This window comes from Penicillium citrinum, assembly GCF_028827155.1.
Source record: "Penicillium citrinum strain IBT 23319 chromosome Unknown utg000003l:1.0-4596430.0:1.0-4598250.0, whole genome shotgun sequence".
NCBI lineage: Eukaryota > Fungi > Ascomycota > Eurotiomycetes > Eurotiales > Aspergillaceae > Penicillium > Penicillium citrinum.
In genome coordinates this window covers 2,103,599-2,129,431 of record NW_026622688.1, presented here as the reverse complement: position 1 = coordinate 2,129,431, position 25,833 = coordinate 2,103,599, and the positions used below count along the sequence as shown (strand labels likewise).

Below are 25,833 nucleotides of genomic sequence, written 5' to 3'. Positions count from 1 at the left end.
CCATTCGTCCTTTTCACCCTTTCGCCCTTTTGCCCCAACAGCCCTTTTTTTTTCTGATGATTTTCTGGTGGTGTTATTTTTTGGGGGGGGTGGTTTTTCGGCATGTTCGGTGACGGGGCCCGACATTGTCAACCGAGCTTACCTTGTTTTTCTTCCTTTCCCCGGGGGGGCCAAGAACTTATATGAGCTTCCTTTCCCCCTGTTGTTTTTCCCCCCCCTTTCAATTTCCTCTGTTCATCTTGATTCCAACCTTTCCAGCAGCGCTGATTGGCTTTTGGATTTGATCGCTTTTTCTTCCTCTTTTGAACAACCTTTGAATCTTTTGATTGTAACTGTGTTACTTCTCAAATTTTTTTTTCGAGGCTATTCTTCCCTTGTTCAGCGAGCTGAACTGTTTTTTTTTGGCTTCCCTTTTTTTGTCCTTCCTCTTCTTAATATCTCTCCAAATTAATTCCGGTGAATTCTTTCCAGATCATCATGTCTGCAACTGAGGCTACTACCAACAACGGGGCCATCGAGAAGGATATCGGTGGTGGTGTCCCTGCTTCTGGTGCACCAATGCAACCTCAGATGTCGGCCGAAGAGCACGAAGTTGCTCGCCAGGCTGCTCGCTTTGGTTACGGTCCTCTGGCTCACGTCAACACTGCGGAGGCACGCCTCCCCGCCTTCGGTGGTGAGTTCCAGCCCGGTCTGTACAAGCCCGTTGAGGGCCGCAAGTTCGCCAATCCTGCTCCTCTGGGCCTCTGCGCTTTCGCCCTCACCACTTTCGTCCTGAGTGCCGTCAACATGGGTGCTCGTGATCTCACTGCTCCTAACATTGTTGTTGGTCTCGCGTACGGTTATGGTGGTCTCGTTCAGCTGCTTGCTGGCATGTGGTATGTATATTCTGCTTTTTTTGAAGAAGAATAATTTGAGCTGTTCGTTAATGAATATTTCTAGGGAAATGGCCGTCGGTAACACTTTCGGTGCTACTGCTCTCTCCTCGTATGGTGGTTTCTGGCTCGCTTTTGCCATTGTCTTGACCCCTGGTGGTTTCGATATCGAGTCCGCTCTTATGAAGGGTGGTGATACCGACTCCTTCCCTAACTCGATGGGTATTTTCCTGCTGGGTTGGTTCATCTTCACCACCATCCTGGTCTTCTGCACCCTCCGCTCAACCGTTGCATTCTTCACCCTGTTCTTCACCCTGGATCTGACCTTCCTGCTGCTGGGTATTGCCTACCTCTACCACGATGCTGAGGGTAACCCTCACAAGCAGGTCCAGATGGCTGGTGGTTTCTTCGGTTTCCTGGCTGCTTTCGCCGCCTGGTACAACGCTCTGGCTGGTCTTGCCGATAACAGCAACAGCTTCTTCATCATGCCCGTTGCCCACTTCCCCTGGTCTGCTACTGGCCGCGAGCGCCGCCAGAAGTCCGACCGTGAGTTGGCTTAAATTCATTCCTCTCATGATGGGATGAAGGGATGGTGGATATGTCGCTGTGTTTGTAATGTTTTCTGATACCCTTAGTGCCATCCAAGGCGTTGTTGAAAAGTGGCGTGGCACCGGCCTTGTATGTTTGTTGTTGTTCGAGCTGGGTCGTATATATTGAGGCGTTCATTCGTCATTGATAGAAAGCCGGCACCGTCAACACGAGTATAGGTCGCTGCGTCGTTTTTCTGCTGTATCTTGCTTTTGCTTTCTCTCGATGAGTTGTCTTCGGGGATAGTGTTTGCACGAATCGTCTCGTCGCTCGAGGAGAACAATGTAGTTCTTCTTTGGGTTCGAGATTGAAGGGGTTTCGCGTTGCGTTCCCCATGATTTCCTTGTTGTATCTAGTCTCCTTGTCTGTTATCGCGTAATTAATAATTCATCCACATATGGTCAATTCTTAATCTTTCCCACGTACCTTGTTTTCGTTCCTCGATATATCTTTCCTTCGCCCCTGTACTCTCCTTTGCAAAACCCAATTGTAGGACAAAGTCGTGTGCCCATCCGAACACCAAAGCCAGATCAAGGTAGACAGACAACAACAACGTGAGAGACGACCTAAACCCCTAGTGAGCAAGCTGAAGTTTATTTAGTTCCAATCGGTTCAAATTCACTGTTGGGCAGTTTCATCAGTAGTGGATTCTGTCAGACAAATGCAAGTCTGTCCATCTCGAGTTTAGCAAATTGGTAACGCGCGGATGAAGGTCAATAAGCAGATCCAGGTAGTATGTAGATCATTTCAGAAGAAAGTCTCGGATGAAAGACATTCAAGAAAACGCCATTCGATTTCCAACTTCCAACGGGAAAAAGCAAATAGACAGGGCCAGACGAGGTCAGCGTGGGGAAGGGCTAGGTATATAAACCATATGCAAGGTCGATCAGGGACAATCCGATCTACGAACCATGCCCAAAGCGCGCCTCAAAAAGTTGTACAAACCGAACGAGTTATACTCCGTACTCCATACTCCATCTTAGTTTCAAGACAGTTTTATAGTTCTCGGACGGATTCCCCAAAATCCAATAAAAGGTGGAGAGAATGGTCCTAAAATTATCCACGAGGCGCGGGGATTTGTTTCTGAAAATGGCCGATTGGTTCCAACCTGTTGCTTTTTCAAAATAAAGTGTGTGTTGAGTCATGTAGGAGTAAAACAAGATAAAGGGGGGGCGAATTTGGGCCTTGAGGTAAGTCTTTCGCGCGCGCGTTCAGTTAACTCTATTTTTTCCAGACGCAATAGTGGATGGGGAAGGTAATTACCTATTTAGGTCTGGGTCCGATGGTTTTCGCATAGTAGATGGTCCTAAAATGTAGAATTGTAAAGGGGTAAGTAAGTAGAGTTTGATTTAATTTTGTTTGCAAATTAGGGTGTGTGTGTACGGAGTACAGTTGAAAGAAAAGAGAGAGAGAGAAAGCAGGGAGAGAAAGATTCTTGAGTTAAAGGATTTAGGCATCTTTTTGACTTGTCTGTCAGACTACTAGCTGAAACTCCTGATCCCGTCCCGAGTTTGCCGACCTTCAGCCGGGTTCTGCTCGGGATACGCTCGGTATTCAGGGGTCGGGGTTAGTTCGGGATATCCGGTGGACCTCGAAGCTCGGGCTGTGCGTTACATACCTTTTTTTTTTTTTCCTCTTCTTCTTTTCTCTGTATTATGGGCCCGGGAGGTTAAGTGGATGATTCATGTATGGCGATTCTTTCCGAATAATCAGTTCAATGAGCAGTATTATAGGTGTATAAAGAGACATTTCCTGTTTGCTTGGAGTGCGAGCATCTTCGGCTGAGGCTCGGCGATTCGAATTGGTTATCGCGTCAGAATCCTAGCTAAAATAGTCTGTCTGCACGGGAGATAATACCCGGGATATGGCTAGCTCCTCATTTGCCTATGTATATTATACATAGTATAGCTCAGAGCGGGATTTAGTCTTGGTGGATCGCGCAATAGGAAGGTGATTGATCGAGGTTTTACATAGTAAACAGACGGGCCTTGTCTACTGAGGAATAGTCCCATATTACGGACTATGGCTTAGATAAGTTACTGATGCGCTTCATCGAATCGTGATGCTTTTGTAAGTGACTGTTTCAATGAATCATTATTCGTTGATAATATTTCCTACATAGCATCATGCTTGTAACAATCGTTGTATCTGCATTCATTCACATGTCATGAGAGGAGTAGGTAGTGATTAGATGGTGTAAATATTGCTTGTCCCAAGACACGGGCACAATGTATTTATCGTGCTGCCGATGGATCCGTTTGTAACTGGACCTCCTGCCATATCTGACGTAACATTGGAAGGTGGACACGATCGACGTAGAAGAAGCCAAGCAAGATGGACCGGACTCCCTGCCAAGATGTCACGCCATGGAGGCGACAGGCTGCTGCGAGCTCCGAGACGAAATATGTACGTTCAGGCGGCATGATTTGGCTGCATGCTGCACCAATAAAGAGTACCCAAATTAATAGGTCGCGGCAGAGGGCAAAGACACCGGATGGTATGGTAGCTTCCAATGCGGTGCGGAGGGCAAGGATGGGCTTTGGTAGTAGCGGTGCGATCATTGGGTAGAAATTCCAGATTGCACTATTATGGAAGCACAAACAAGCCAGGCGACAGCATCCCTCAATAGAGTTGTCTCCCTTCTCTTGTCCACTGGGTGTATATCGGTCCATATGAAGCGAGTATTCTACCGAGAGCACTTCGAAATTGAAGTAGTCCTCGGTTTCTTCACTGAACCCTTTATATCCGGTACTGCCTTTGATCCATTCTGCGTACCAAGAGAGCTCGAGAAGATCATAGATGATTTTTGCGAACACATCACTGAAGATGCCAGGTATTTTGATTAAAGGAAGTAGGCGGGTAGCGAGCAGAGCGACATCATCATTAGGTGGCACGAGAGAGAATCCAATGGGCCGAGTAGATCGGGCAAAGGGGAAGATGGGTCTTGTCATTGCCATACAGGCGACTCGAATATCCGTCCTGCATTTTGCGGTTAGCTAAGCGTATGGCGTGCGCGAAATGAAGCAAGCACACTAACCATGATATTTGGAAGCGGACATCAGGAGGCACATCTGCAAAGTTCTTACGCAGCCCGATCATCTGTCGCAATCCCGCTAGATGAATTTTGAGATAGTCGGGATTGCCGGACGCGATCTGAAGTTGTTAGCGCCGTACTTATATCACAGTGCTTCCCACCGGAGGCTACTCACCTCAATCGTTAGAAGAGCAGATACCGCCGCTATCAGCTCATCACTCGAAGCCTTAACAGGGTCTGACAAGCCTTCATTCACCAAGCGAATAGTTTCCCCGCGATGATGGAATGTATCTACTACCAAGGCGCTGCGTGCTTGATTTGGGTCTCGAACAGGCAATTCTCCCCGCTGCATGGCAGCATTGGAAGTTGCCACGCATATCGTTGCGTGTAGGACTGCCGGATCGCGCTGTATTAATGCTCCCCAGTGCGCCTGCAACTTGGGTTTATATCTGGTTTGTAGTGGATGCGCTTCTTGCGTTAAATCCCAAAGAACTAATTGGGGAAAATGATTAGCAAAGTTGGCCCATAATCAACACCCAAGTCTTGAGAGACACAAATTAGATGACCCACAAGTTTGCAAGTGCCGCATCATTCGGTCCGTTAGCTGTGTATGTCCAGTATTAAATGGATCATACGCTCCTGATCCCACCACCGACCATACCACAGGCGCTGTCGGTTGGTCTTGATACCCCACCACATCTTCAGTAAACCAGGATTGTTGAGATGTGTCTGTATAATAGCTGGCGCTAGATGTCGTTGTAGGTGTCAGTTCTTGCTTGATATCCGACTCGTCCGTAAACTGAGGACTCTGCGAAGACGACGAAGAGGAGGATATTGGCGGAGGGGATGGTCCCACGGTACTCGGGACTGTTTCGGGTGGTTGAAAAGCAAACTCCTTAAAGGATTTCCCTTTGTAGCGTTTGGTACTCTCTAGTCGCTTCTTCCGGTTATGTTCCGACATGACATGAGACCGAATCCGCTTTAACGTTTCCTCCTTTTTGCCGCCAGACGCTGACTCCGGGTCTGTATTGACCCAGAACAGCGTTGATTTCCCCGTAGCTGTATTGGCGGCCCTTCGAGGCTTGCGCACTTTGGAAGACGCATTGCGCTCCGTCTTTACTGTTGGTTCCGCTTGCGATGGTTGTGGAGCCGGCGGTTGTGAGACCAGCGGCGCTGCCGAGCTGATCGGCGGCAGCTCAGCTGGGGGAAGGGTAGTGGAAGGGACGGCGACAGGATCAGACTGGAGATTTTCGTGGGGATTCGACCATTGTGTAGTTGGAGATCGTGATAGCACCGGCAAGGATTGCTCATGGCCACCGGAAAAGGGTTCCTGGGCGTCCATGATCCAACCTACTCCAGCAGCTGATCCGAAGCTGATGCTTGGTAAGAAGGAAAAGAACCAGCTCCCCTGCCTCCCAGGGCCTGTTGAGCGGTAGACAGGCGTAGATAGAAACGTGGCCAGCAGTTCCTAGATTTGCACCTGGTGTAGGGATCCACTGGGAAAGAAAACCGTTGGGCACTTAATTTCTCTGCTCATCGCATGGCTGCGTGAAGCATGACTCCCCGCTCACGTCGCTAGTGGGATGTACGGTCTGCGCCCGGTGGAGATGATGGGGAGATTGCCGTAATATAAAGCAAACAAGGTATATATATATACTTGAAGAAGTCAAAGGGGAAAAGGAGAGGAGAACAGGCTAGGTGAAAATCCAGATCCTAATAAAGAATGAAGATAGAAGAAGATGAATTTTGCAAAAGTCCGAAAGAAAGTACGGAGGCTAATGTAATTAACTTCGAGGCCCGCTGGAGGGTCTGATCTCAACTTAGATCCAGACAAGCTACATGTAGGTCCATCTCCCCACGTTAGAATTACAGGGTTCTGCGACTGTGATTATGCAAATCTAAAGAGTTGAATTTGCTTTTGTTGTCTCATCTTAATTTGATTTCTTTTTTGGTCGCGGAAAAAGAAAAATAAACTTGTCGGGTTGAAGCCGAATGATGCTGCAGCCACGTTATTCCCGAAGAATCAATTGTGGATATCCGACGGAGCAAACTAACGGGGAATTCTCCGGATTTCCAGACAATGAGTACCATGTACATAGGATATGTCCGCAACACATAGTAAAGTAGTTGTTCTCTACGAAGTAGAACGATACCAAATGCTAGGTAGCATTTACTGGAAGTTATTTGATTTCTTCTATGATTTGCAAGTACCATTAAGAAAGATTTAGAAATCCCTCTTGGCTCTCCAAGTTGGTGTTTCACGTACCAGCAGCTCGCGCCGCGAGCAGTCAGATGCAATATGAGCAAAGCGGGAGGAGATAGGACGGGAAATTTGAAATACAACATGAATGGGATAAGAGGAAGGGGAAGCAAAGAGGCAAGAAGAATCAGTGAGCAATTCTGAACGATTATAGGAACCTCAGGCCCTCGAAACCCTTGATACGAGATCATCTAGATCATCCCCGGTCGCGGGAAAACAGGCACCGTCTCTACTTGTTCGAGGCCACCCATCGTACCAGTTTGGCCGCTATTTTGCCAGCCCTGGCCAGTCTGCTGGTTGATAAACTGGCTTTGCCGGAAAGGGTTCGTACTTCCCGTGGGGTTTGGCTGAAGAGGCTGCAATCCCGCATTTGGTGGAGGAGGGACGGACGAACTTCGAGCAAAAGGATTTGTTCCCGTTCGTTGAGGCTGAAGCGCCTGTGGCTGTTGCGGAACCGGTGGGACCGGTTCGGTGGGTGGGGGATGCTGCTGGTGAGCAACAGATAGACGCTTCGCGAATGGATTTGTACTCTGTCTCTGAAGTGGGCTGGCTGGGGGTGCTCCGTTGCCCGTAGCTGCCGCATTGATCATCATTGACTGTCTGAAGGGATTTGTACCAGTGGTCTGCGGTTGCAATTGATTGGCCACTGGTGCTTGCTGTTGCTGAGGGAACGATGGATATCCATTTGAAGAGCCGGGTGCTTGTTGTGATTGATATCCATACTGTTGCGGCTGCGGAGTGTATCCCCCAAACCCTGCACCAGTGGGCATAGATTGAAGCGGTTGTGCTTGAGGCTGGCCAAAGGGATTTCCAGGGGTGGGTTGCTGCTGTTGCTGCTGAAAACCCCCATATGAGTTCGGTTGGCCATATCCTGTCATTTGAGGCTGTTGCATTTGCTGCTGCGGGAACCCAGTCTGTTGAGGATAGAATGCCTGCTGGGGCTGGGGTTGCTGGAAACCCCCTTGTTGATATTGCATCGAATTTTGCTGAGCCATCGGCTGTTGATTGTCTTCGATCGATTCGAAGAAATCAATCAAATCCGAGGGAGGGGGTTTCTGCTGCGGAGGAGCTTGCTTGGGTGGGTTGGACGCAGGAGCGGGGGCTGATTTAGGCGCACCGGAGGAGGCTGCTGCCGATGGTGCGCCGAAATCTTTCTTAATCCCTTTCTGGGCCAAGTATTCCCGCCGACGCAAGTCAAAGTCTGGGTCATTCAAATCGTCTTCTAGGAGACGTGCCAGATCGGTCGAGGCATGCTTAAGCTTCGGGATCTCCAAACGAGTCGCAGACTGGAAATGTCTGGCAACGCCCAAGAATTGGACCACTTCTTCGGTCTGTTTCGCAAAGGTCTTATAGATGGCTAATGCGCGTTCACTATCCGGTCTCGACATTTCAAAGTAATGCTCTGTAGCCCCTCTGTTAGTGGCTAGGATATACGAGCAGAAGTGTGTGAGGCCTACCTAGAATATTGATAGTACCCTCGTTCATCACCGAGTATAATGTTAAAAGATCGAGGGTCAAAAGGCGGAATGCAGTCAAGCTAATCTCGTTCTCAGGTTCATCCGTCAATAACTATTGATGTGGTTAGTCGAGGACAAGTCATAGTTTCGGAAGTTCGCACGTACGTCAGCTCGCAACAAGGCGCGAATCTGTTTTTGTACATATTCTGTTTCCCTCAACAGGCCCTTTTCCACGCTTAAGCGCTTCAGGCGTCCTGATCCGCTTCGTACATAATCTGTTTGAGTGGCCTCGAATGCCCTCGCGCGTGTAATGAGGTATTCCGCATAGCGGCGGATGTTCCTTCCCTGTGACTGAGCTATCCAACAAATCAGCTAGGCCTTCCTGAGAGTCAAGTTTCAATCGCGATCCGAGTTTACCTTCGGAGAAATTGCTGGGGGCAATCTTCTTAGGGTTGTCGGAAAGATATAACAACGCGGCATCTTGTTGGCCTTCTCGAATCAAGAGATGTACGATAATGAGGGCCTTAAAGACGATAGTCCATGCTGAATCACGAAGTCTGTGTTGTAAGGTACGAAATACCTCAGCGACACCTGCTTCGCCGGTATGGGTCGCCACCAGGATAGTCTCAACGTATTTGGATTTTGGGGCCGCGAGCTGTGAAAGACAGCGCGACGTCAGAATGTTGCCGTATCACTGGATTATACACCAAGAATCCCAAACTCACCTTGAGCTTTGTAGCCCCTTTGACCGACTTCTCGAAGTTGGTCATTGTGTTTGGGGTTGGATGATTCGGAGATGATGATCGGCGCGCGCTTCTCGATTGTATTTGGTTTCGAGCAGGTGGGGAATATACAAAGTACAAAGTCAAAATGAAGAGAGACGAAATAACCGAAGAGCCTGCTTCAGGAACCAATGCCTTCGTGGTGGCCTCTTAGGGTTTCAATCATCACCGGAGTTATCCGTACAGTACCTCATTGGAGCATGGCGGATGCCAGGGAGGAGGAAGTTGAGGGCGATGGAAGGTAGGAACAAATGAACTGGAGCCGTGTAATTGACGTGCCAATGGCCACGGTAAGGTGATTATTGCAAGAGGGGAGAAGGAGAAGCCCTTGAGGGCGGATAGGGAGGTTGGAGGTTGGTCGAGGGGGGGCAAGGGACAAGTCGGGGGCGTGGAGCATCTCTGGGCACCACGCTGGATGCCCAATCGGGTCTAGCGCGAGTAGTCGCACGAGGCGCTGTCATTCGTGCAGCGAAGTTTAGAAGTATACAAGCATACAATTCAAGAATTCACTAAGGTTGGCATATATTGGATATAAGTGTAGCTATAGAAGTTGAAAGCAAGATTTTATTCGATGACTATGACAAGTCTACATCGAGGGAGGTAGTTAGATAATGATGGCATTATGTTAACCTGAATATATCTAGGTGCAAACAACCGCCAAATATATAGTATTGCAACGAGGTTGTTGCCACCAGGTACCTCTAGGGCTAGTAATTACTAGGTGCTCAACTAGGTAGGTAGTACCTACTTGTAAACAAGTATATCTACATTGTGACCAGTAGGTACTGGTCACAATGTAGATATACCTCCACCTCAGTAAGTAGCTACTTACTAAGTAGAGATAACTATTATTTGGAAATAATATACCAGAAGAGGGCTCTTCTGAATTGTATGCCCATACTGATTTACATACTAATTGGCAGCTAAGTATCTGAATATAAACTTATGTTTTGATAGTATCACTTTCAAGTTGACTTCCAAGTGTATCTTCCACTGCGATTCAGTGAATGCTTCCTCCTCTTCCCCGTTCCTTCCATTTCCTCTTCCGCTTCAAGTCCTACCGTTCCCAACCTTTCCATGTATTCAAAGGTTTCCATCTCTCGACCTTCTTACTTCCAGCCTCCGTCCTGTATTATCACCTTCACATATTGTTCCATACTGGTATCACTTGAGCCCAATCATTCCAACTTAAATCTTCCAGTTCGCAGCCTCGCCCAACCTGATCACCATGAGTACTCGCATATCACAGACCGGGCTCGAGGAGGAAGTTCAATGGGATTGCCAATTACGACAAACTCTCTGCTGCATGATGCGATTCTTTGTTCTCTCCCCACAAGCTTTCGAGTCTGTTTTCTCGGAGATTTATTGCAACGAACTCAAATCAAGGGGACTCGAAATGGAAGATGCGGTATCTTACGACTATCTCCATCGAGAATGGTCCGCAATGAAACGTCGCAACTCTGGAGTATGGCATCATGTGCATACTGATACTAGCTTCACAAGAGACGGAGAGTGGCAATCGAAGATTCTGCAAATTCAATCTACCGCAGCTATGCTCGGAATCACTATCATGCAACAAGACCGTGATTTCGTCGAGCGACTGACATGCGACGGTATGAAATTTGACGGGGAGTATCTAGAATCCATTCTTCTAGTGGTGAGCTGATGCGACCTTCAAATCTCATTGCCCTAATCCGAGCTCATTTTATATACTGCAGAACTCTGACCAAACGAACGCAAACCCCGATCCTGTTTCGTTTACGTGTAACTCTACAGTCCCAGACCCCCTTCCAATACAAGAGAGCATAGAAGAATATGACGATGCAAAGACCCTACATATCGAGAGGTGTTCACTTCCAGAAAACATACCTACTGAGGCTCTGGTGTTAAGCCATGGCAAGAGATGCATTTGGTGCGCGTGGGAAATGGACGAGAAAGCAATGGATCAGAGGGAGATAAGCGACAGGGATATGGACGAGAGGGAGATGAACAAAAAGGAAATGGATGAGAGAGAAAGGGAAGATAGGGAAAAGGAAGTTTCTGAGGGGAACCAGTGCATGAGATCTTTGACTCCCTTCAATAATGCTGAATCTACACGAGCTGAGTTCGATGAAAATACATCTGACAGGAGTATCTGGAGCAACCAGGGAAATGAGTCTCCAGTACGTCAATTTGGCTCTTTCTATGAATCCAACTTATTGGATCGCCCAGGCCAATGTTCATCCCGAGACGCTCCGCCTCTTTTATTTCGTTGGTGGAATGTGAATTCTCAAGGCATCAATACTCGGACATTTTTTATCGCCGGCGCGTTTTCCGAACTCAAGTCACCAGAAGAGGACTTGAAATTGGAAAGTATGGAGCGTGAAGAATTTCTGCTCGCCTTCAGGAATCATGTTACCAGAGCGCCTGTCAAAAGTCCGTTTATTTCCACATTCAGATCTCCTTTTGCACCGATTCACAGAGCGCTTCGTTACCAAGATGGTGCAGTCATCTCTGTGATAGACCCGTCCAACCTGGAGACGGGTCTGTTCAAAGCTACGACTTTGCTTGAGCTAACCAATACTACTCTCAAGTACTGGTCCGCCTGGGGAGAATACGTAGTGTGGGAGTCGATTCCATCAGCTGCGATTATTTGCACATTCAATATCAACACCCTCCTAAATATCGCAGAAGTCAACCCCACGATTGGAAGCTTTTTGCAACTGCCCCTAATTCACGGGTCTAAATACTGTGATGGCTTTCTGTATGAAAGAATTGCCAGGAATCTCAGATCTCATCACGAACACGACGCTGCATTGTCACGACTGATGGATCTATTGAATGTTCCTTCAGAATACAGGCTTCGAATGTGCCGTTGCTTCAAGGAATCATGGCTTACTGGTTGCCGATATCTACATTGCGAAGCAACCGTAGACAGATTACCCAGCGAGTCTCCAGAGGATGAAGTATATGTCTGGCCAAACGATATGCCGACATACCCACTACCATTCACTCCCGCCAACAGGGCTCCGACAATCGAGTCAGAAATCTCATATCATCCCCCACTGGTTGAGGAAGACTCAGACTGGGAATCAAGTGAAGGAGAAAGACAGGATTCACAATCCCCAGATGCACGATGCCCTCGGCGAGACACATCAAGCTCGGGCTATTCAGTTTGTGATGATAGCGACTCAGATGTTCCCAGGAGACAGGCATCTCCTCCGACAAGCCCGATACATGGCGGCTTGATTTTCAAATCCAAACCACCGATCCCAATCAGTTTTGCAGGACGTCAAAATATCCAAAAAACACCAGAAGTATCGGAGACAGAGATGAGTGATACATGGCCGTCTGACGGAGAGAATTACTTGTCGGACTATTGTAAGAAGAAATGAGAGACATTCTGTTTCAAAATATGGAGTATGGTGGCGAGAATCGAGATGGAAATAGATAGCACAAAGATTGTATTCTACGTAGTTTCTGCCGAGGAATGGGACTTTGTTTCCTTTAGAAAGGATTCAACTTGTTTCATTTGCACGCTCGCCAGGCATAAGTAATGATTCACTAGCATGTTTAATAAATAGACTAGATCCCGAGGATTTGGGGTTCGGAAAATGGATACAATTAGGAAAAGAGCTATATTCTGCTGTTGAATGCATTCATAGATGGCGAGCTGTGAGCTACGATGCTATCCACTTCCATCGATACGCCGTTTGTATTCCTTTTCGAAACAATTCTTTTAAGCGCATTGTGTGATGATTGAAGGTCTGATTGAGAATTAGCACGGGAGACCATGATGATATGAGTGATGGCGTATTTGTCAAAGACTTACTAAGTATTCTCCTAGAAGTAAGCAAGCAAGTCTTGTCTCACCATCAACGGAGTAGTCCGCGGCCCAACGCTGTATGGTTGACCCCAACCATAAGATGCTTACTAACAAGTGCAAATTGGATTATCAAACAACCAACGAAGTAGTCACTGATAATTGATATACAAGTATATATCTCTGTAGATTTGGATATCAGACGCGAACCCTTCTCATAGACCTATGCAGTCATGGCCGTTGGTGGTTGTTTCTGCGGCAATATTCGAATTGAATATAGTGGCCAGCTTCTTGCGTCAGTAAGTTTAACTATACCAATACGAAACTGTTAATTGCTGAACTGATTTCTGTTAATTGATACCAAATAGGGTCTTTGTCACTGTCACGATTGTCGAAAGCTGACCGGTGGTCCTTTTTCGTATGTCTTTATTGTCAAAAGCGCAGAACTACGTGTCTCGGGTAGCCCAAAGGAAGTGGCCAAGGTAGCAGATAGTGGGAATGATATCAAGAATTATTTCTGCCCCGATTGTGGTACGTACATGCATTGAATGAAATAAGTTAAAGAATTTGGCTTATCATGGTTCTCTCATAGGCACGCCGCTTTTTGGTCAAACTATCAACTCCAGTGGTGAACCTGAAGAAACAACAGTTGTCCGGGCTGGCATTTTCGATGATATGGGAATTTTGAATGAACGGAAGCCAGAGGTGGAGATATACACTGATAGCCGATTGAAATGGATATGTCCTATTGAAGACGCCTTGCAATTCAGTGGCATGTTGGCAGCGCAGCAGAGCGATTAGCTTAGCTAGAAGGGATACTCTACTAGCATTCGACTTAGATAGTCAAGGTTGTATTTTAGAAAAGGGAAGAAGAAGAAAAGAAAAGGAACTTGAAAGCACGACGATCAACGGGGACTTCTACACGGGGAAAGTAACGTCCTAAAAACTTTGAATATTACTCCCGATCATGCTTTTTGATATAACCCGGCTGGATAAATCTTCTTGCTCGGGCTGTATGTGCAAGAATCGAGAAAAGGATGCCGCCCTGTCGGCCCTTGAAAGTGACCTTATCACCAGAGCAGATTGTACAGTTTCCATGGCAGGAGGGTGATGAAATATTTTTGCTTTTTGTGTGGATACACATTCTTCAGCAAGGTATCTGGGACATGGAAACTCGTAAACTATCCCGACCCCGTACAAGAAATTCCCTTATATCCAGTTTAAAACCGCTTCCTTCGCCGAATCCGACAACCCTTCTCTATCCGACGCTTAGAACTTGGAGAAAGCCTTGACAGCCTTGCCGGTGCGGGGCAGGACACGCAGGACGTTGAAACGGACCTAAAAAAAATGTTGGTTAGACGCAGGTTCCAAAAATGCGCTTTGTAGAGTTCTGAGTGAATATCCAAAGGCCATGCTCGGGATATGTTCGTAAAGCATATGACAATCCACTCCAAATTTCAACTCCAAATTTCAATATGGTGTTCAACGTACAGTCTTGGACAGGGGACGGCACTGGCCGACGGTAACCCAGTCACCCTCAGAGACACGGAAAGCGGGGGAGACGTGGGCGGCAAGGTTCTTGTGACGCTTCTCGTAACTGAAGAAAAGGATGAGCTAGGATTCGTGTTGACCAAGGGAAGAGATCGATTTACCGGTTGTACTTGGGCACGTAGTGCAGGTACTCACGGCGGATGACCAGAGTACGGTGCATCTTGGTGGAAACAACGCGGCCAGTCAGGATACGACCACGGATGGAGACCTGACCAACGAAGGGGCACTTCTTGTCTGTTGGAGTTATTAGCCAGTGTTCCATGCTGTTGCCCGGCCGGCAATCGAAGATCTCCAATCAGAAGTTGGTCTTTTCATTTCTTTCAATATTGAAATCTGAGCAATTCGAAGACAACCAGTGAGGACAGGGTCGTTTTGCGAAAAAGAATTCAGATGAGTATTCTGTTACGTATTTCATTTTTTTCAACCGCACAACCTGAGCCCTGTCCCTTTGTCTTTTTTTTTTGTCGTTGCTCTGTTTCCACCGTCGAAAATGACCATAACTCCTTGGATCTCCTCGTTCCGGACGTAGAATTTTTCATCGCAGGTCGTGCATACCGATGTAGGAGCCCTCAATGGCGTTCTTGGGGGTACGGAATCCCAGACCGACATCCTTGTACCAGCGGCGGCTGGAGCCAACCTTCTTGGACTTGGACTTGGTCTTCGAGTTAAGGAAGATGTGAGGCTGCTTCTGGAAAGCGCGCTCGGACTGGACGGTCAACTCGGTCGCCATGGCTGCGGTGTGTTGGTCGACGGGGAAGCGGTGGTCGAATTGCGGATGAAAAGATTGGCGGGTCTCGTATGGACGTTCGAAGTTGAGGAAGATTCGCTAAGTGCGCGGACGGTTGTGTGTGGCCGCTAGTCTATTTTGGGACTAGCGCGAGGCGGGTTAGGGCTTCGTCCGACTTTGGTTTGTTTATAGTCACGTGATAACAGACGCGCCTCGGGGAGGGCGTGTAGTTGAGGGGAATGCGACTAAGAAGTGAATCATGCCGACAAGTCCCCTGTTGTCCGTCTTTTAACTTTTTTTTTTTGAAACGACATGCTTGGGTGATTTGCACCCTACTTCGACTATATCGCCAAGATGTCTTCTCGCGCTGATTCCGGTGCTGCGCGAGTGCGCTCTCGCCGTTCTATTGCACATGTACCCCGGTCTAAGATGACGTCTGGTCTGGATAAGGAGAATGCGACAGGAGATATCGGCACAGTAGCACCCTTCGCAGCCGACTCGAAGCCCACAGCTAAGGATAAAAAGTCAAGGAGTAAAAGTCTAGGACCAGGTGGACTTGATGCTTTACAGAACTCCAATGGTAATCGTCGCAAGGTGGGTAGCTCTGTATCTTTGGACTTCCCTTCTATGCGCGACGGAAAATGGAATTATTGAACTAACGATAATAAAGTCTACGGCCTCGTTCCCTCTCAAGTCAATTCTTAAACCTACAGTTCCCGTATCCCCCGTGCGCAACATTCCATCATTCGAAGAAACAAGACGTCGAACACCAGCCCGTAAGTCGCAAAGTCAGGAACCAAGCTGGGAAACTAGCAGCCAGAACCAAGAGGGACTCTTGATCGATTTTGCGACACCACCTCGACCTGCTGCTCAAGGCGATGATACCACCAATCCTTTTGATACCTTCAACGCGACATCTGCGATTCGAGATGAGATGGCAGCGACCAAGGAACGCGATGACAAAGAGCGCCGAGAGCGCGAACGCCAAACTATTCTAGAGAAACGCGAGGCCCGGCGAAAATCCATGGGTATGGTGTTCTATTAGAACAATAAACCGACTCAGACTTAGCTGACACTATATCTATAGCGAACCGTCGCGTCTCGTTTGCCCCAGAGGCTACATTGCACACCTGGAATGTGGTCGAAATCCCCGATGACTCGACCTCTTCGTCTGCTGCAAACTCTACCCGACGCGCTTCTACTTCTCAGAATGCACAAGCCGGCGCACCGTCTCCAACGAAGGAAGCCCCATCCTCACCTGAGACAGATGCTGGGTCAGACTATGGCTTCTCCCCTGTTGCCCAGCAGGACCTTCACCAGATTCAAGGTCGTTCTTCTTCAAGTGGCGACGCGGGGCCTACCCAAATATCATCTAGCCCATTCAGCGGAAGTTCAGTTGGAAGTGAAGATACCGGCGCACACAGTTTAGGAGAAGTGGAAGTAGAAGATGGTCAATCCTCAGGGTCAGATGATGAATTTGATGCTGAAAGTACAGCCATGAGTATGGATGATATGACGGCTCGCTCTGGCGTTAGTGTCCAATCCGACGTTTCTTCAAGTTCGAGCTCCAGTGCTAGATTGAATGAGGCATTACGACAGGCTGCAAAGGAAGCTGGAACACAGGCAGTTGATGAGGAGGATGGAGAAATGTCTATGGAAATTGCAGAGCAGGAAATTACTGGCGCTTTCCAACCCTGGATCAAGAAGGGCCAAAGACAAAGTTTCGACTGGTCTGATATTAGTGCCAGACACGACCAAGAGAATGTCGATCCATCAAGAGCTACCTCGGACGGTGATGCACCGGGTTCTGATAACATGGACGAAGATGAAGACATGAGCATGGATGTAACAAATGCGATTGGACGTATACTAGGGAAGTCTCCGGGTCGTCGACAAAGCTCTGTGCGTCGCCAGTCCACTGCACAGGAAAGTGAGTATGATGACCAAACCATGGAGATGACAAACGTTGTTGGCGGAGGAATCGCTGGGTTAGACTCTGCTCAGGCTGACGATGACGACAATGACGATGAGGATGAAGGGATGACAATGGAATTTACTTCAGCCATTGGCAAAGTGCTCAGCAATGGACCGTCTTATCAGCAAAATGCGGTCAATGAAGCTGGCCAAGCTGCTACCGACACGCCTAGATCAGATCGAATGAGCGACATCCACGATGCTGGCTCGGACGATGGAATGGAAATGGAAATGACGGGTGCAGTTGGTGGCATTCTTCCCTCAGGGTTGGAGACTCAGGACAAATTGCAAGCAAAGAGGCTCATGGAACTTGAAACGGAGTCTGGTCAATTGAATAGCTCTCCCTTTCAAGAGACCGTTCAAAGGTCTCCGGCCAAATCCCCCCGCTAAATCCCCAGCTAGGTCTCCAGCAAAGTCACATTCTCCGTTCCAAGTCGCAGCAGTGGCCTCGGAACATGGTAGCCCTAGCCTGGCAAGTATCAAGTCTCGGACTCCTCGAGGTAGCTCCGGTCCGGGGATTTCGAATACACCAGAGACAAACACCCCACGCCGCTCTCCACGCAAGTCACAGTCGCCTACAAAAAAGCCATTGACTCCTCCCAAGCAATCTACGCCCCAGACAAAACCAGCTACCCCAAGCAAAACACCCCCATCGGCCAATGTATCATTCCGAAGTGCTTCCCCAAAGAAGCTTTTCCAGCCCGAGCTCCAAGGATCTGTGAGCAAGAAGATATCCCCTAATCTCAGTTTGTTCGACCAGACTGTATCAGGCGAGTCATCAACGCCTCGAATTGTTTTGCAACCGCGCGAAGTGCGCCGCTCTTCTGGACTGGGGATTGACAAAGAAGGACTTGGGTCTCCTCGTGTAGTTGCTCTACTTGATAAACGCTTGTCACTAGGTGAAAACACACCTCAATTTGTTCCTCAAAAACAATCGCGTGGTGGTGTGCGCTTTGAGGATCCCTTGAAGATGCAGGAAGATGAGGATAAGGACCGCGAGGAAGAAGAGCTCAGAGAGGATGGGCACATCCCTCCTCTGAACCCGACGAATAACGAGACTAATTCGAACCTGAGAGATATGATCTCCAATATGAGCCCAAAGAAGAAGGTTGGACCTCGTAAAAGCCTCCATGTTGGTGCCGCGCGTGGCATTCTTGGCAAGCGTCCTGCTGAACTTGACTTGGACGATGATGAAGTTGAGAATTCTCCCAAACGTCTCCGTGGACATGATGTTAGCCCTGTCAAGGGAGTAAGACTTCCGGCCCCTTCTTCGCCTACCAAGAAAGACACAGCCCGGCGCTCGATTCTTTCGCCTGTGCGTCGGGCTCGTAGCTCTTCGCCGCTCAAGGGTAGTACAACACCTACCCAGCAACTGCAGAGCGCTTCCAAGAAAGGAATTACACCTCTGAAAGAAGGAGTGGACTCTCTCCACATTGCTTCGGATCCTCAGCAGCAGGAGCCGGAGGAAGACGAACAGGATCAAGACTCTGGTCCCGAGGTGGAAGCGATTCAGCTCCAAGATTTCTTGAATATGACCAATATTCATTTCATGGAATTGACTACGACGAAGAGACGCCACACAACCGCGCCTGGAAGTGCTTCTAGGAGGCGCAGCCGACGGTCCGGGGAGCCTATTGCTCAGGCAGGCACGATCACCTTTGACGACTGCGTAGCTGCTGGACTGTGTACTGTGCCTATGCTGGAATTGTATCAACATGTAAGTTTCTTCCAACAATTCCAACTCTGGATTCTGCTGACCTTAGCTAGTCCTGCCGTGAACTGAAGTCGTATATCTCTGAAGGTCGACAGGTCATTCGTTCGATTGAGGCTGAAACCTATGCTGAGAATCCTCCACTGTTCCGGGAGTATGTGACTGCCCCTCCAGATATTCGAGTGATTATGGACAACCAATTCCGAAACGTCAAAACGCACGCGCGGCTTTTGAGCAAAGCCACGTGGTATGAATGGCGGATGAAGTTGCTCGAAGGTCTCAAAGAGGGCCTGATCCGTCACGTGGATGACATGAAAGCCGATGATGCTTTATTGTCTAAGCGCGAAGAACTTCTTGCAAACGCTGTCCCCCCATTAACGGAGAAGCATGCATCTCTTGAACAGGAAGCCAATATTCTGCGACAACTAGTTGAAGAAATGGAGAGTTGTGACCAGGATGAGCTGCGCGGTGCGCGACAGAAACTTTCCATCGTTGATGAAGAAATCGAAGCTAAGAAGCGAGAGTTGGAGCAGCTTCAAGCAGAGGTTCAAGAGAAGACCGAGATCGTTGATGCAGGAACTGAGATGCGTGACGAGTTCATGAGTCAGATTCAGGAAGCAGAGCGTATCAAGGAGGAGTGCCGTGGATGGAGTGCTCGCGATATCAGCGAATTGAAGGACTCAGTTCAACGCATCGAGCGTCAAACCGGCTGGTCCATTCTCTCTGCTTCATCTATTCCAGAAAAATCCGCCGATCCGATGTTGGTCATGTCGTACCGCAATCAGCTTCATATCAAATTCCACCCCAGCGCGTTCGCTACAAGGACACCCCATAACACAGAGAAGACGAACCAACTTCTTGAACTAAGCGCTTTGAAAGGCAAGACCCTTTCACCAATTGCAACACTCGTCCTCCAATCAATGCAACGTCATCTCTCCTCAATCCAACAATCCAAGATCGCCCCCAGTCAACTCCTCCGCTTCATATCCGCCGCATGGGATCGCACAGTCGGCCTAGAGAAACGAAACTCGCATGCTCGAATTCTGCGGCGTCACACGCCTAACTCTGTCCGAACCAGAAAATTCCTCTCTATCCCTCCGTGCCCGCTGCACACTCCTCGGCAATGCAGCCATGACCACCACGCCTAGTCGTAAGGGCGCCGCCAAGAATACCGCCGCCAAGAATACCGCCGCCAAGCGCATCGATGTGGATTTCAACGTCCGCACACGGATCGTCCCTGGTAACGGCGAGGTCAAAGAGATAGGATCTTTGGATTTCGATATTGATGTCCTTGCGACGAAGGTTTACGGTTTTGGTGCTGGTAATAAGAATGGTTTATCTGGTAAAGAGATGGAGGGCATTCTTGGAAAGGGACTTTCTACTGATGGGGCGCAGCTGGGTAATGGCGTTTGGTTTAAGGCTGTGCGTATGCTTACCGGGTCTGCTTTTTAAGCTCTATACCAAGGGAATTTGCGATTGATTATTTCTTTTTGTCTGTTAACTTTTTGATCTTGTTCTTCCCTGCGTCTTTTGTGTTGAGGGTATTCTTTTGATGGGGATTGGGAATCGGATTGAGTATAGGATAGGATAGGTTGGAGTTGGGTTATTGGTTATGGCGCCTTTTTATTTGCGATTCAGCGATACTTTAATGATTATTTGGTTCATTCTATTCATTTATTCCTCGCTAATGAATAACCTGGTTCAATCTTTGTAAGATTGTAGTTTCCTAGTAGTGTTTGAGGGTTCATCAAATGGTAATGCTGGCTGTTATATATCAACTGATGAGAATTTTATGGCATAGCCATCCATGCGGAAGGGGAATAGTAGTGGCCAAAGGAGTATCATGAGGTCGTCACTCAGCGCCAATACCGCGAAGCAATATTCGATATATCCAACTAAAGTACCCTCCTCAGATTTCAGAAAAGGCCAAGGAAACTCGATGAATAAAAATCAGGTTCTGGAATGGGACCTTGTCCCGCAGGGGTCGGGTGATTATAATTCATCGTATCAGTCCCAAAGGGGAGTTCCGGGTTAATAGGTTGTTGTGAATCATTTGGTAGGGAAGGATTCGGATGAGAGAGAAATGATTCGGAGGAGAGGATTGGCATGGGGATTTCCTGGGCCGTGCCTGCTGCAGCGATGGCTTCTGATGGGAAGAGACCGGACCAGAGATTGTCGCCGTATTCCCAGTCTGCTGTTAGAGGGATTTGCCAGGATTCTGGGATGAATGTGCTTTGGGCGCTGGTTTGGGAGAAGGGGGATTGCGTTGTGTCCATGGGGGAGGAGTTGATTGTTTGCATTTGGTCGAGGGGTTGGGATTGGGGTTGGTTCCAGGTCATTGCGTTTAAGTCGGGGCTATTGTTGTTGAGGTTTAGGCCTGTGTGGGTTGATGTTGTTGCTGGAGCTGGAGCCGGTTGGGTGGAACTGCTTGGGTTGTCCTCTGATATAGCCGGGCTGAGAGGCACAACGTATCCTGAGGAATTGACTGGTGGTAAACCTTCGATGGATTCCGGAATTCCGAAATCAGCCATGTAGGAGCTTGCGGTTGCGGATGGATTTGAGTTACGTTGGAAATTGTTTGTGGGTTGATGGTAGGAGGCTGTACCGTCGTTATTCAGTGATGTTCGAAGACTCGTGGGACGGTGCCGAGGTCTAGACCTTGATGATGTGGTAGTATGCGGGGTGTGTCGTTTTGAACTCGGTAGATTGGCATTCTCTCTGGAATCAGGGCTACGAGCCCGCTTCTCATGCTTGACCACGAAAGATCGAGCAATGCGCTCCAATTGGGTGGTCATTCTGGTCATGAAACCGGCATAATGATTGGGTCCGTCGCCTGGAGTAAGAGTTGTGAAGAATGTTGCGGCCATATTTAGTTTGTTGAGGTCGTCAAGTACTGACGGGTGACGGCAGTCTCGGAGGATACTCGAGAAGATGGTTGCTGCTGCTGTGAATACGTAGTATAGAAGGGACCTGTCATGGATTCTGATTAGAAACTGGTGTGATATTTTATGAGTTTATTCGGGTTGTAGCACTTACCATATCCATGCGATATCCCCCCATGGCATGGTATTGATGAGTTTCAGAGTGTCACGCGCAGCCACAACGCAAATGACTGCTGATTTCGAGGCTCGTGCTTCGCTCAGAGACCTGAGTTCCTCCGACTCCTCTCGATTGGATATCAAGTAGCATTGTACGAGAGGAATTCGGTGAATCATGATCAAGGCATTATAATAAACAAGACGAAGACCAACGACCCCAAAGCCAAAAAGGAAATCAGATTGGGCGGCGCTTTGCTTGGACATGTCAAGTGGATAAGCCTTTCTGCATTCCTCGAGCTCGGCATGTAGTTCTTTCACTATTTTGTATATTTCTTGGGGTGGCTTCACCAGCGCTTTGGCGGTATATAGTCGACAGAAAATGCGGCACTTAATCAATGACATACGACACATTTGACGAAAGAAATTGATGTTGATAGCAGTATCGGGGTTTAATTTGTCATCTTCTATCGTCTCTGGAAGAGGCACATCAAAGTCATCGGGGTGTTGCGACGGAGCGTTCCCAGCTCTTAAACAGGTACTGAAGGGAGAGGAAAGAGGCCGTTAGTCTCAGCTGATTTCTAAATGTGCTGATAGGCGAATCAGTATATTACCTTTGATCAATTGAGAACGCAACCCAAAATACACGTCGCCTTTGTTCCTGGTCTGAGGGACTTAGGTCTGGCCGCTGGATGTTTCGATGCAAACCCATCCGCTGACATGATCGCATGGCTGCCGTAGTGAGTGGCATTGCAGACTGAGTACCGGAATTTCCACGAAGAAAGAAAGCCTGCAATAGTTAGCAATGATGAGTTTTATGTATGACCTCGCAAAGAGACACTTACCATGCTCAACAGGGCTTGAACGCTCAAAAGATCCGTTCTTCGTAAAGCCAGTTCTGTGAAAACAGACATGGCATTCTTAAAATACATTCGAGCCTTATCACGGTCCTTTTCCGGCTTCAAGCTGTTTGAGTACCGATATTCGTAAGCCAAGCAGATGACCATATTGAGACAGGCCCATCGCGCCGCATCATCACAGGTCTGCTGTGTATATTGCCACTCAATCATCTTCATAAATGATCCTTCATGGAAAATGGGAAATAGCCTATTCACTGATCGAAAGTAGTCGCCAATAAGCGAAAACACTTCAGATCGGGAAGGCAAAGGTCTGTAGACCTGAGATGCAAAGAGATCATGAAAGACATCTGGTCGCCACGTACCCCACGGACTATCATGCACAGAATCGGTCGAAAGGACGCGCAAAAAGCCAAGGTCGCCGGTTTTATTCTTAATCCATTCGATACCACCTCGCGAGAGAAGCGAGAGGGAAGATGAACGTCCCAGAAAGCGAGGGTCATCACTTTCATGCATTTTGAAGAGGGACATGCCCTCGAGGTCACCACCGGCGGGATCCTTGATTGCTGGACAAGAAGGCTCTGATGAGTCAGGTACTAGGTGGGATGCATTTTCCAAAGATCCATTACGAGGGTGGCTTGGCTCCCAGTAGTCATACTGGGAGCCATCGTCATCACCGTCCTCGTCTAAGGGTTCATTGGCCGTGCCCTCTGGCAAGACACCTGCCATTTCCAGGAGTGTCTCGATTTTTTCCAGACGAGTCTTCAGTGACAGCACGTATTCATTCCTGAGGAAAATCAGCAAAGAGCTCATGTTTCGGCACACTTGAGGTCTGGGAAACTTGTCAAATTGAAAAGAGAGACCTACCGTTGCTCTTCCTGCTGCGACACTGGCACAGATTTGGCACCGGGGAAGACACATTGTGATCCACGACGAGTGCATGGCACACAAACTGATTGTGAGCCCTCAATTTCACATTTAGTCTTTTTCCGAGAGCACATCTCACAGACCTGATAAGGTATACTGTTAGCACAATCGTCATCATGATGGCAAATGGGAACGAGGCGTATAACAATGTCGGGCCCCCAGAGACGAAGAAATAAATAAGTAGCCAGAAAAGAAAGTAGATAGACCAACCCTTTGGCTTCGTCCCCGGCCAGAAGAGGAACTAGATACTGTGGGGGTGGAGAAGGCGTTCATACCACCGGGGTTTATGCCACGAGCTTGTCGGATTGTGTTGTGCATTTCCCCGGGCAATCCGCGGATTGATGCCAAGACTTTGGCGCCTGAGAGGGAGGAAGGGGATCGCGGGAAATCCCTTACAGCGTGGATACCCTTAATTCATAGGCTGGGCCATGGAAAAGTAAATTGACAAGAGAACCCTGCGCAGATGGAAAGTTGTTGAAGTCTTCAGCGGTGGCCACACGAGGTTGGCATTTCTCGGGGGTCCGGGAGTGCCGATTCCCGAAATCCTTTTTGCTCGGGCGGGGGAAGTGCTTTGTCCGATGCTCCGTGGTACTAATTAAATATAGAGTAGTATAGTTACAGTTTACAGCGATTTGAATATTCAAAATTCACAAAGTGATATGGCTGATATCTATCTTCAGGAGATATTATCCTTTCTTAAGGATTTTGAAGGTTTGATCATATATCTATCATATTGCAACCGCATTTGTTAACTATACACTCATCCATCAATAGATCCCAATCACGATATGTATATACGAATTAATGGCGGGGAAGAGAGATTGGACAAGAATGTTACATTGACTACTACTGCTCTATACTGGTATCCTCCAGTCAGTTTGATTTCCGTCGCTTTAATCTAAGCTTAACTTCCCTGAAGATTGACGAGATCTCACCCCGCAAGCACGCGGCTTACAAATGGCTCCCCCCGCATGCCAACCTATGTATAACGTTAATCAGAGACTCAAGGCCCACGAGTTCCTAGCCCCCATTGTCACCTATAATCACTCTGCCAGACACGAATTTACTCTGGCCATATGCGCGACGAGAGGAGGCATTATCTCCGTTGGGGGTTTGAGCTTGAGATAGCCAATTTACTCCAATCTGATGACTTTCATGTTGTCACCGTCGCTCATGCCGGGAGATATCTAGCAGAGCACCATACTATTCGATGCTTGAACCTTCAAGTGTTGAATAGTATGTGTTAGTAAGTTACTAACTACCTAGTATATAGGTAGATACTATGTTTAACGAATACTATAGTACTACGGTTATTTCTAAAATATCTACACAGCCTTACCAACTATATATATCAGCACTAGTAAGTGAAAACTCACTAAAACCCACACAACCGCCATTGACGTCCTCCCAACTGATATCCGAATTTGACCATTCAACCCGACACATCATGTCCTCGTGCTACCTCGTGATACACTCATCACGACGCAACAACTCGCAGACTCCTCGAGACAACCGAGGCACAATCGCAATGACAATTGCTGGGGAACATCAACGAACAATCTCATCGAAAGCCCGCTCTACTTCTTGAATCCCGTCTAGCAAAAGAGATCGGGGCATTCTTCCGGGATTCCGCGGACGATCCAGACTAGCCGTCTGCAAGCTTTGACAGTCGAGCGGTTCTCTCGACGGTGGAATAATTAGGGCTCCACCTGCACCAAGGCCAGATGGGTCTTGGACAAAACTTAGTGTGGTGGTTCTCGGGTGTAGTGGAGAGGGCCGCCCCTGCCAACTACATTGACCGGATTACTTGAGGCAAAATATCGTACTGTAGGAAATTTGTGTCGCGATGGATTGGGCATGGCATTGAACGCTGAAGTTAATTTCTGCGGCGGTGACGAAGAGATTGACAGCGTTTGTCAATCTTTGCGTTTTCGACGGCGGAGCGGGAAGGAGTGTTGTCGGGCTTATTGGCGGGTATGGAGAAAGTATTTGCTGGCGACGGCAGGATTGGTGCGGACGGGAGTAGTGGGGATCAGTCCGAAAGCTTACCAGTGGGAGGAGGAGAAGATATGTGGGATTGGAGAGGCGTTGGCGTTGGCGCGGGAGGTGGGCAGTTGTGTGTGTGTGTGTGTAAAGGTACGGAGTACATATGGCGGGATGGCCGAGGTCTATCGGATGGGTGGCGCAGGAAACGATCCTCGGCCAGGAACGAGTTGGTCGGGCGGGTACTCCGTGAAAGGGAGAAACGTGGAAGAT

General features: G+C 48.2%; 8 protein-coding genes across 8 annotated transcripts; 4 read left to right on the top strand and 4 right to left on the bottom strand.

Moving 5' to 3' along the window:
- Nucleotides 1–477: 477 nt before the first annotated feature.
- N7469_004011 (acetate uptake transporter family protein) lies at nt 478–1,432 on the top strand (the record flags this gene model as incomplete). Its single annotated transcript, XM_056642931.1, has 2 exons — nt 478–875; nt 940–1,432. 2 exons carry the CDS (start codon nt 478–480, stop codon nt 1,430–1,432), a joined length of 891 nt encoding a protein of 296 aa, XP_056502343.1.
- Nucleotides 1,433–3,694: 2,262 nt separating this feature from the next.
- On the bottom strand, nt 3,695–5,836 carry N7469_004010 (uncharacterized protein; the record flags this gene model as incomplete). The annotated part of the gene is made up of 4 exons (XM_056642930.1): nt 3,695–4,439; nt 4,498–4,613; nt 4,670–4,986; nt 5,065–5,836. 4 exons carry the CDS (start codon nt 5,834–5,836, stop codon nt 3,695–3,697), a joined length of 1,950 nt encoding a protein of 649 aa, XP_056502342.1.
- A 1,109-nt stretch (nt 5,837–6,945) lies between these two features.
- Nucleotides 6,946–8,981, bottom strand: N7469_004009 (ENTH domain protein; the record flags this gene model as incomplete). Its single annotated transcript, XM_056642929.1, has 5 exons — nt 6,946–8,156; nt 8,212–8,323; nt 8,377–8,567; nt 8,629–8,866; nt 8,937–8,981. 5 exons carry the CDS (start codon nt 8,979–8,981, stop codon nt 6,946–6,948), a joined length of 1,797 nt encoding a protein of 598 aa, XP_056502341.1.
- A 1,240-nt stretch (nt 8,982–10,221) lies between these two features.
- On the top strand, nt 10,222–12,367 carry N7469_004008 (uncharacterized protein; the record flags this gene model as incomplete). Its single annotated transcript, XM_056642928.1, has 2 exons — nt 10,222–10,606; nt 10,770–12,367. 2 exons carry the CDS (start codon nt 10,222–10,224, stop codon nt 12,365–12,367), a joined length of 1,983 nt encoding a protein of 660 aa, XP_056502340.1.
- Nucleotides 12,368–13,028: 661 nt separating this feature from the next.
- Nucleotides 13,029–13,596, top strand: N7469_004007 (GFA family protein; the record flags this gene model as incomplete). Its single annotated transcript, XM_056642927.1, has 3 exons — nt 13,029–13,094; nt 13,164–13,326; nt 13,388–13,596. 3 exons carry the CDS (start codon nt 13,029–13,031, stop codon nt 13,594–13,596), a joined length of 438 nt encoding a protein of 145 aa, XP_056502339.1.
- Nucleotides 13,597–13,858: 262 nt separating this feature from the next.
- On the bottom strand, nt 13,859–15,146 carry N7469_004006 (40S ribosomal protein uS17). The gene is made up of 4 exons (XM_056642926.1): nt 14,902–15,146; nt 14,448–14,580; nt 14,287–14,392; nt 13,859–14,133 (listed from the first exon to the last, which is right to left on the bottom strand). The coding sequence occupies exons 1-4, from the start codon at nt 15,074–15,076 to the stop codon at nt 14,065–14,067; spliced, it is 483 nt and encodes a 160-aa protein (XP_056502338.1). The 5' UTR covers nt 15,077–15,146; the 3' UTR covers nt 13,859–14,064.
- Nucleotides 15,147–15,427: 281 nt separating this feature from the next.
- On the top strand, nt 15,428–20,210 carry N7469_004005 (kinetochore-microtubule binding complex subunit SPC105; the record flags this gene model as incomplete). Its single annotated transcript, XM_056642925.1, is given in 6 exon segments — nt 15,428–15,667; nt 15,744–16,101; nt 16,161–17,412; nt 17,450–18,764; nt 18,815–19,765; nt 19,776–20,210. 6 exon segments carry the CDS (start codon nt 15,428–15,430, stop codon nt 20,208–20,210), a joined length of 4,551 nt encoding a protein of 1,516 aa, XP_056502337.1.
- A 464-nt stretch (nt 20,211–20,674) lies between these two features.
- On the bottom strand, nt 20,675–23,672 carry N7469_004004 (transcription factor domain-containing protein; the record flags this gene model as incomplete). Its single annotated transcript, XM_056642924.1, has 5 exons — nt 20,675–21,728; nt 21,795–22,334; nt 22,408–22,583; nt 22,639–23,437; nt 23,518–23,672. Coding segments are annotated over 5 exons (2,724 nt in total), but the record flags the coding sequence as incomplete, so codon positions are not given.
- Nucleotides 23,673–25,833: the final 2,161 nt, after the last annotated feature.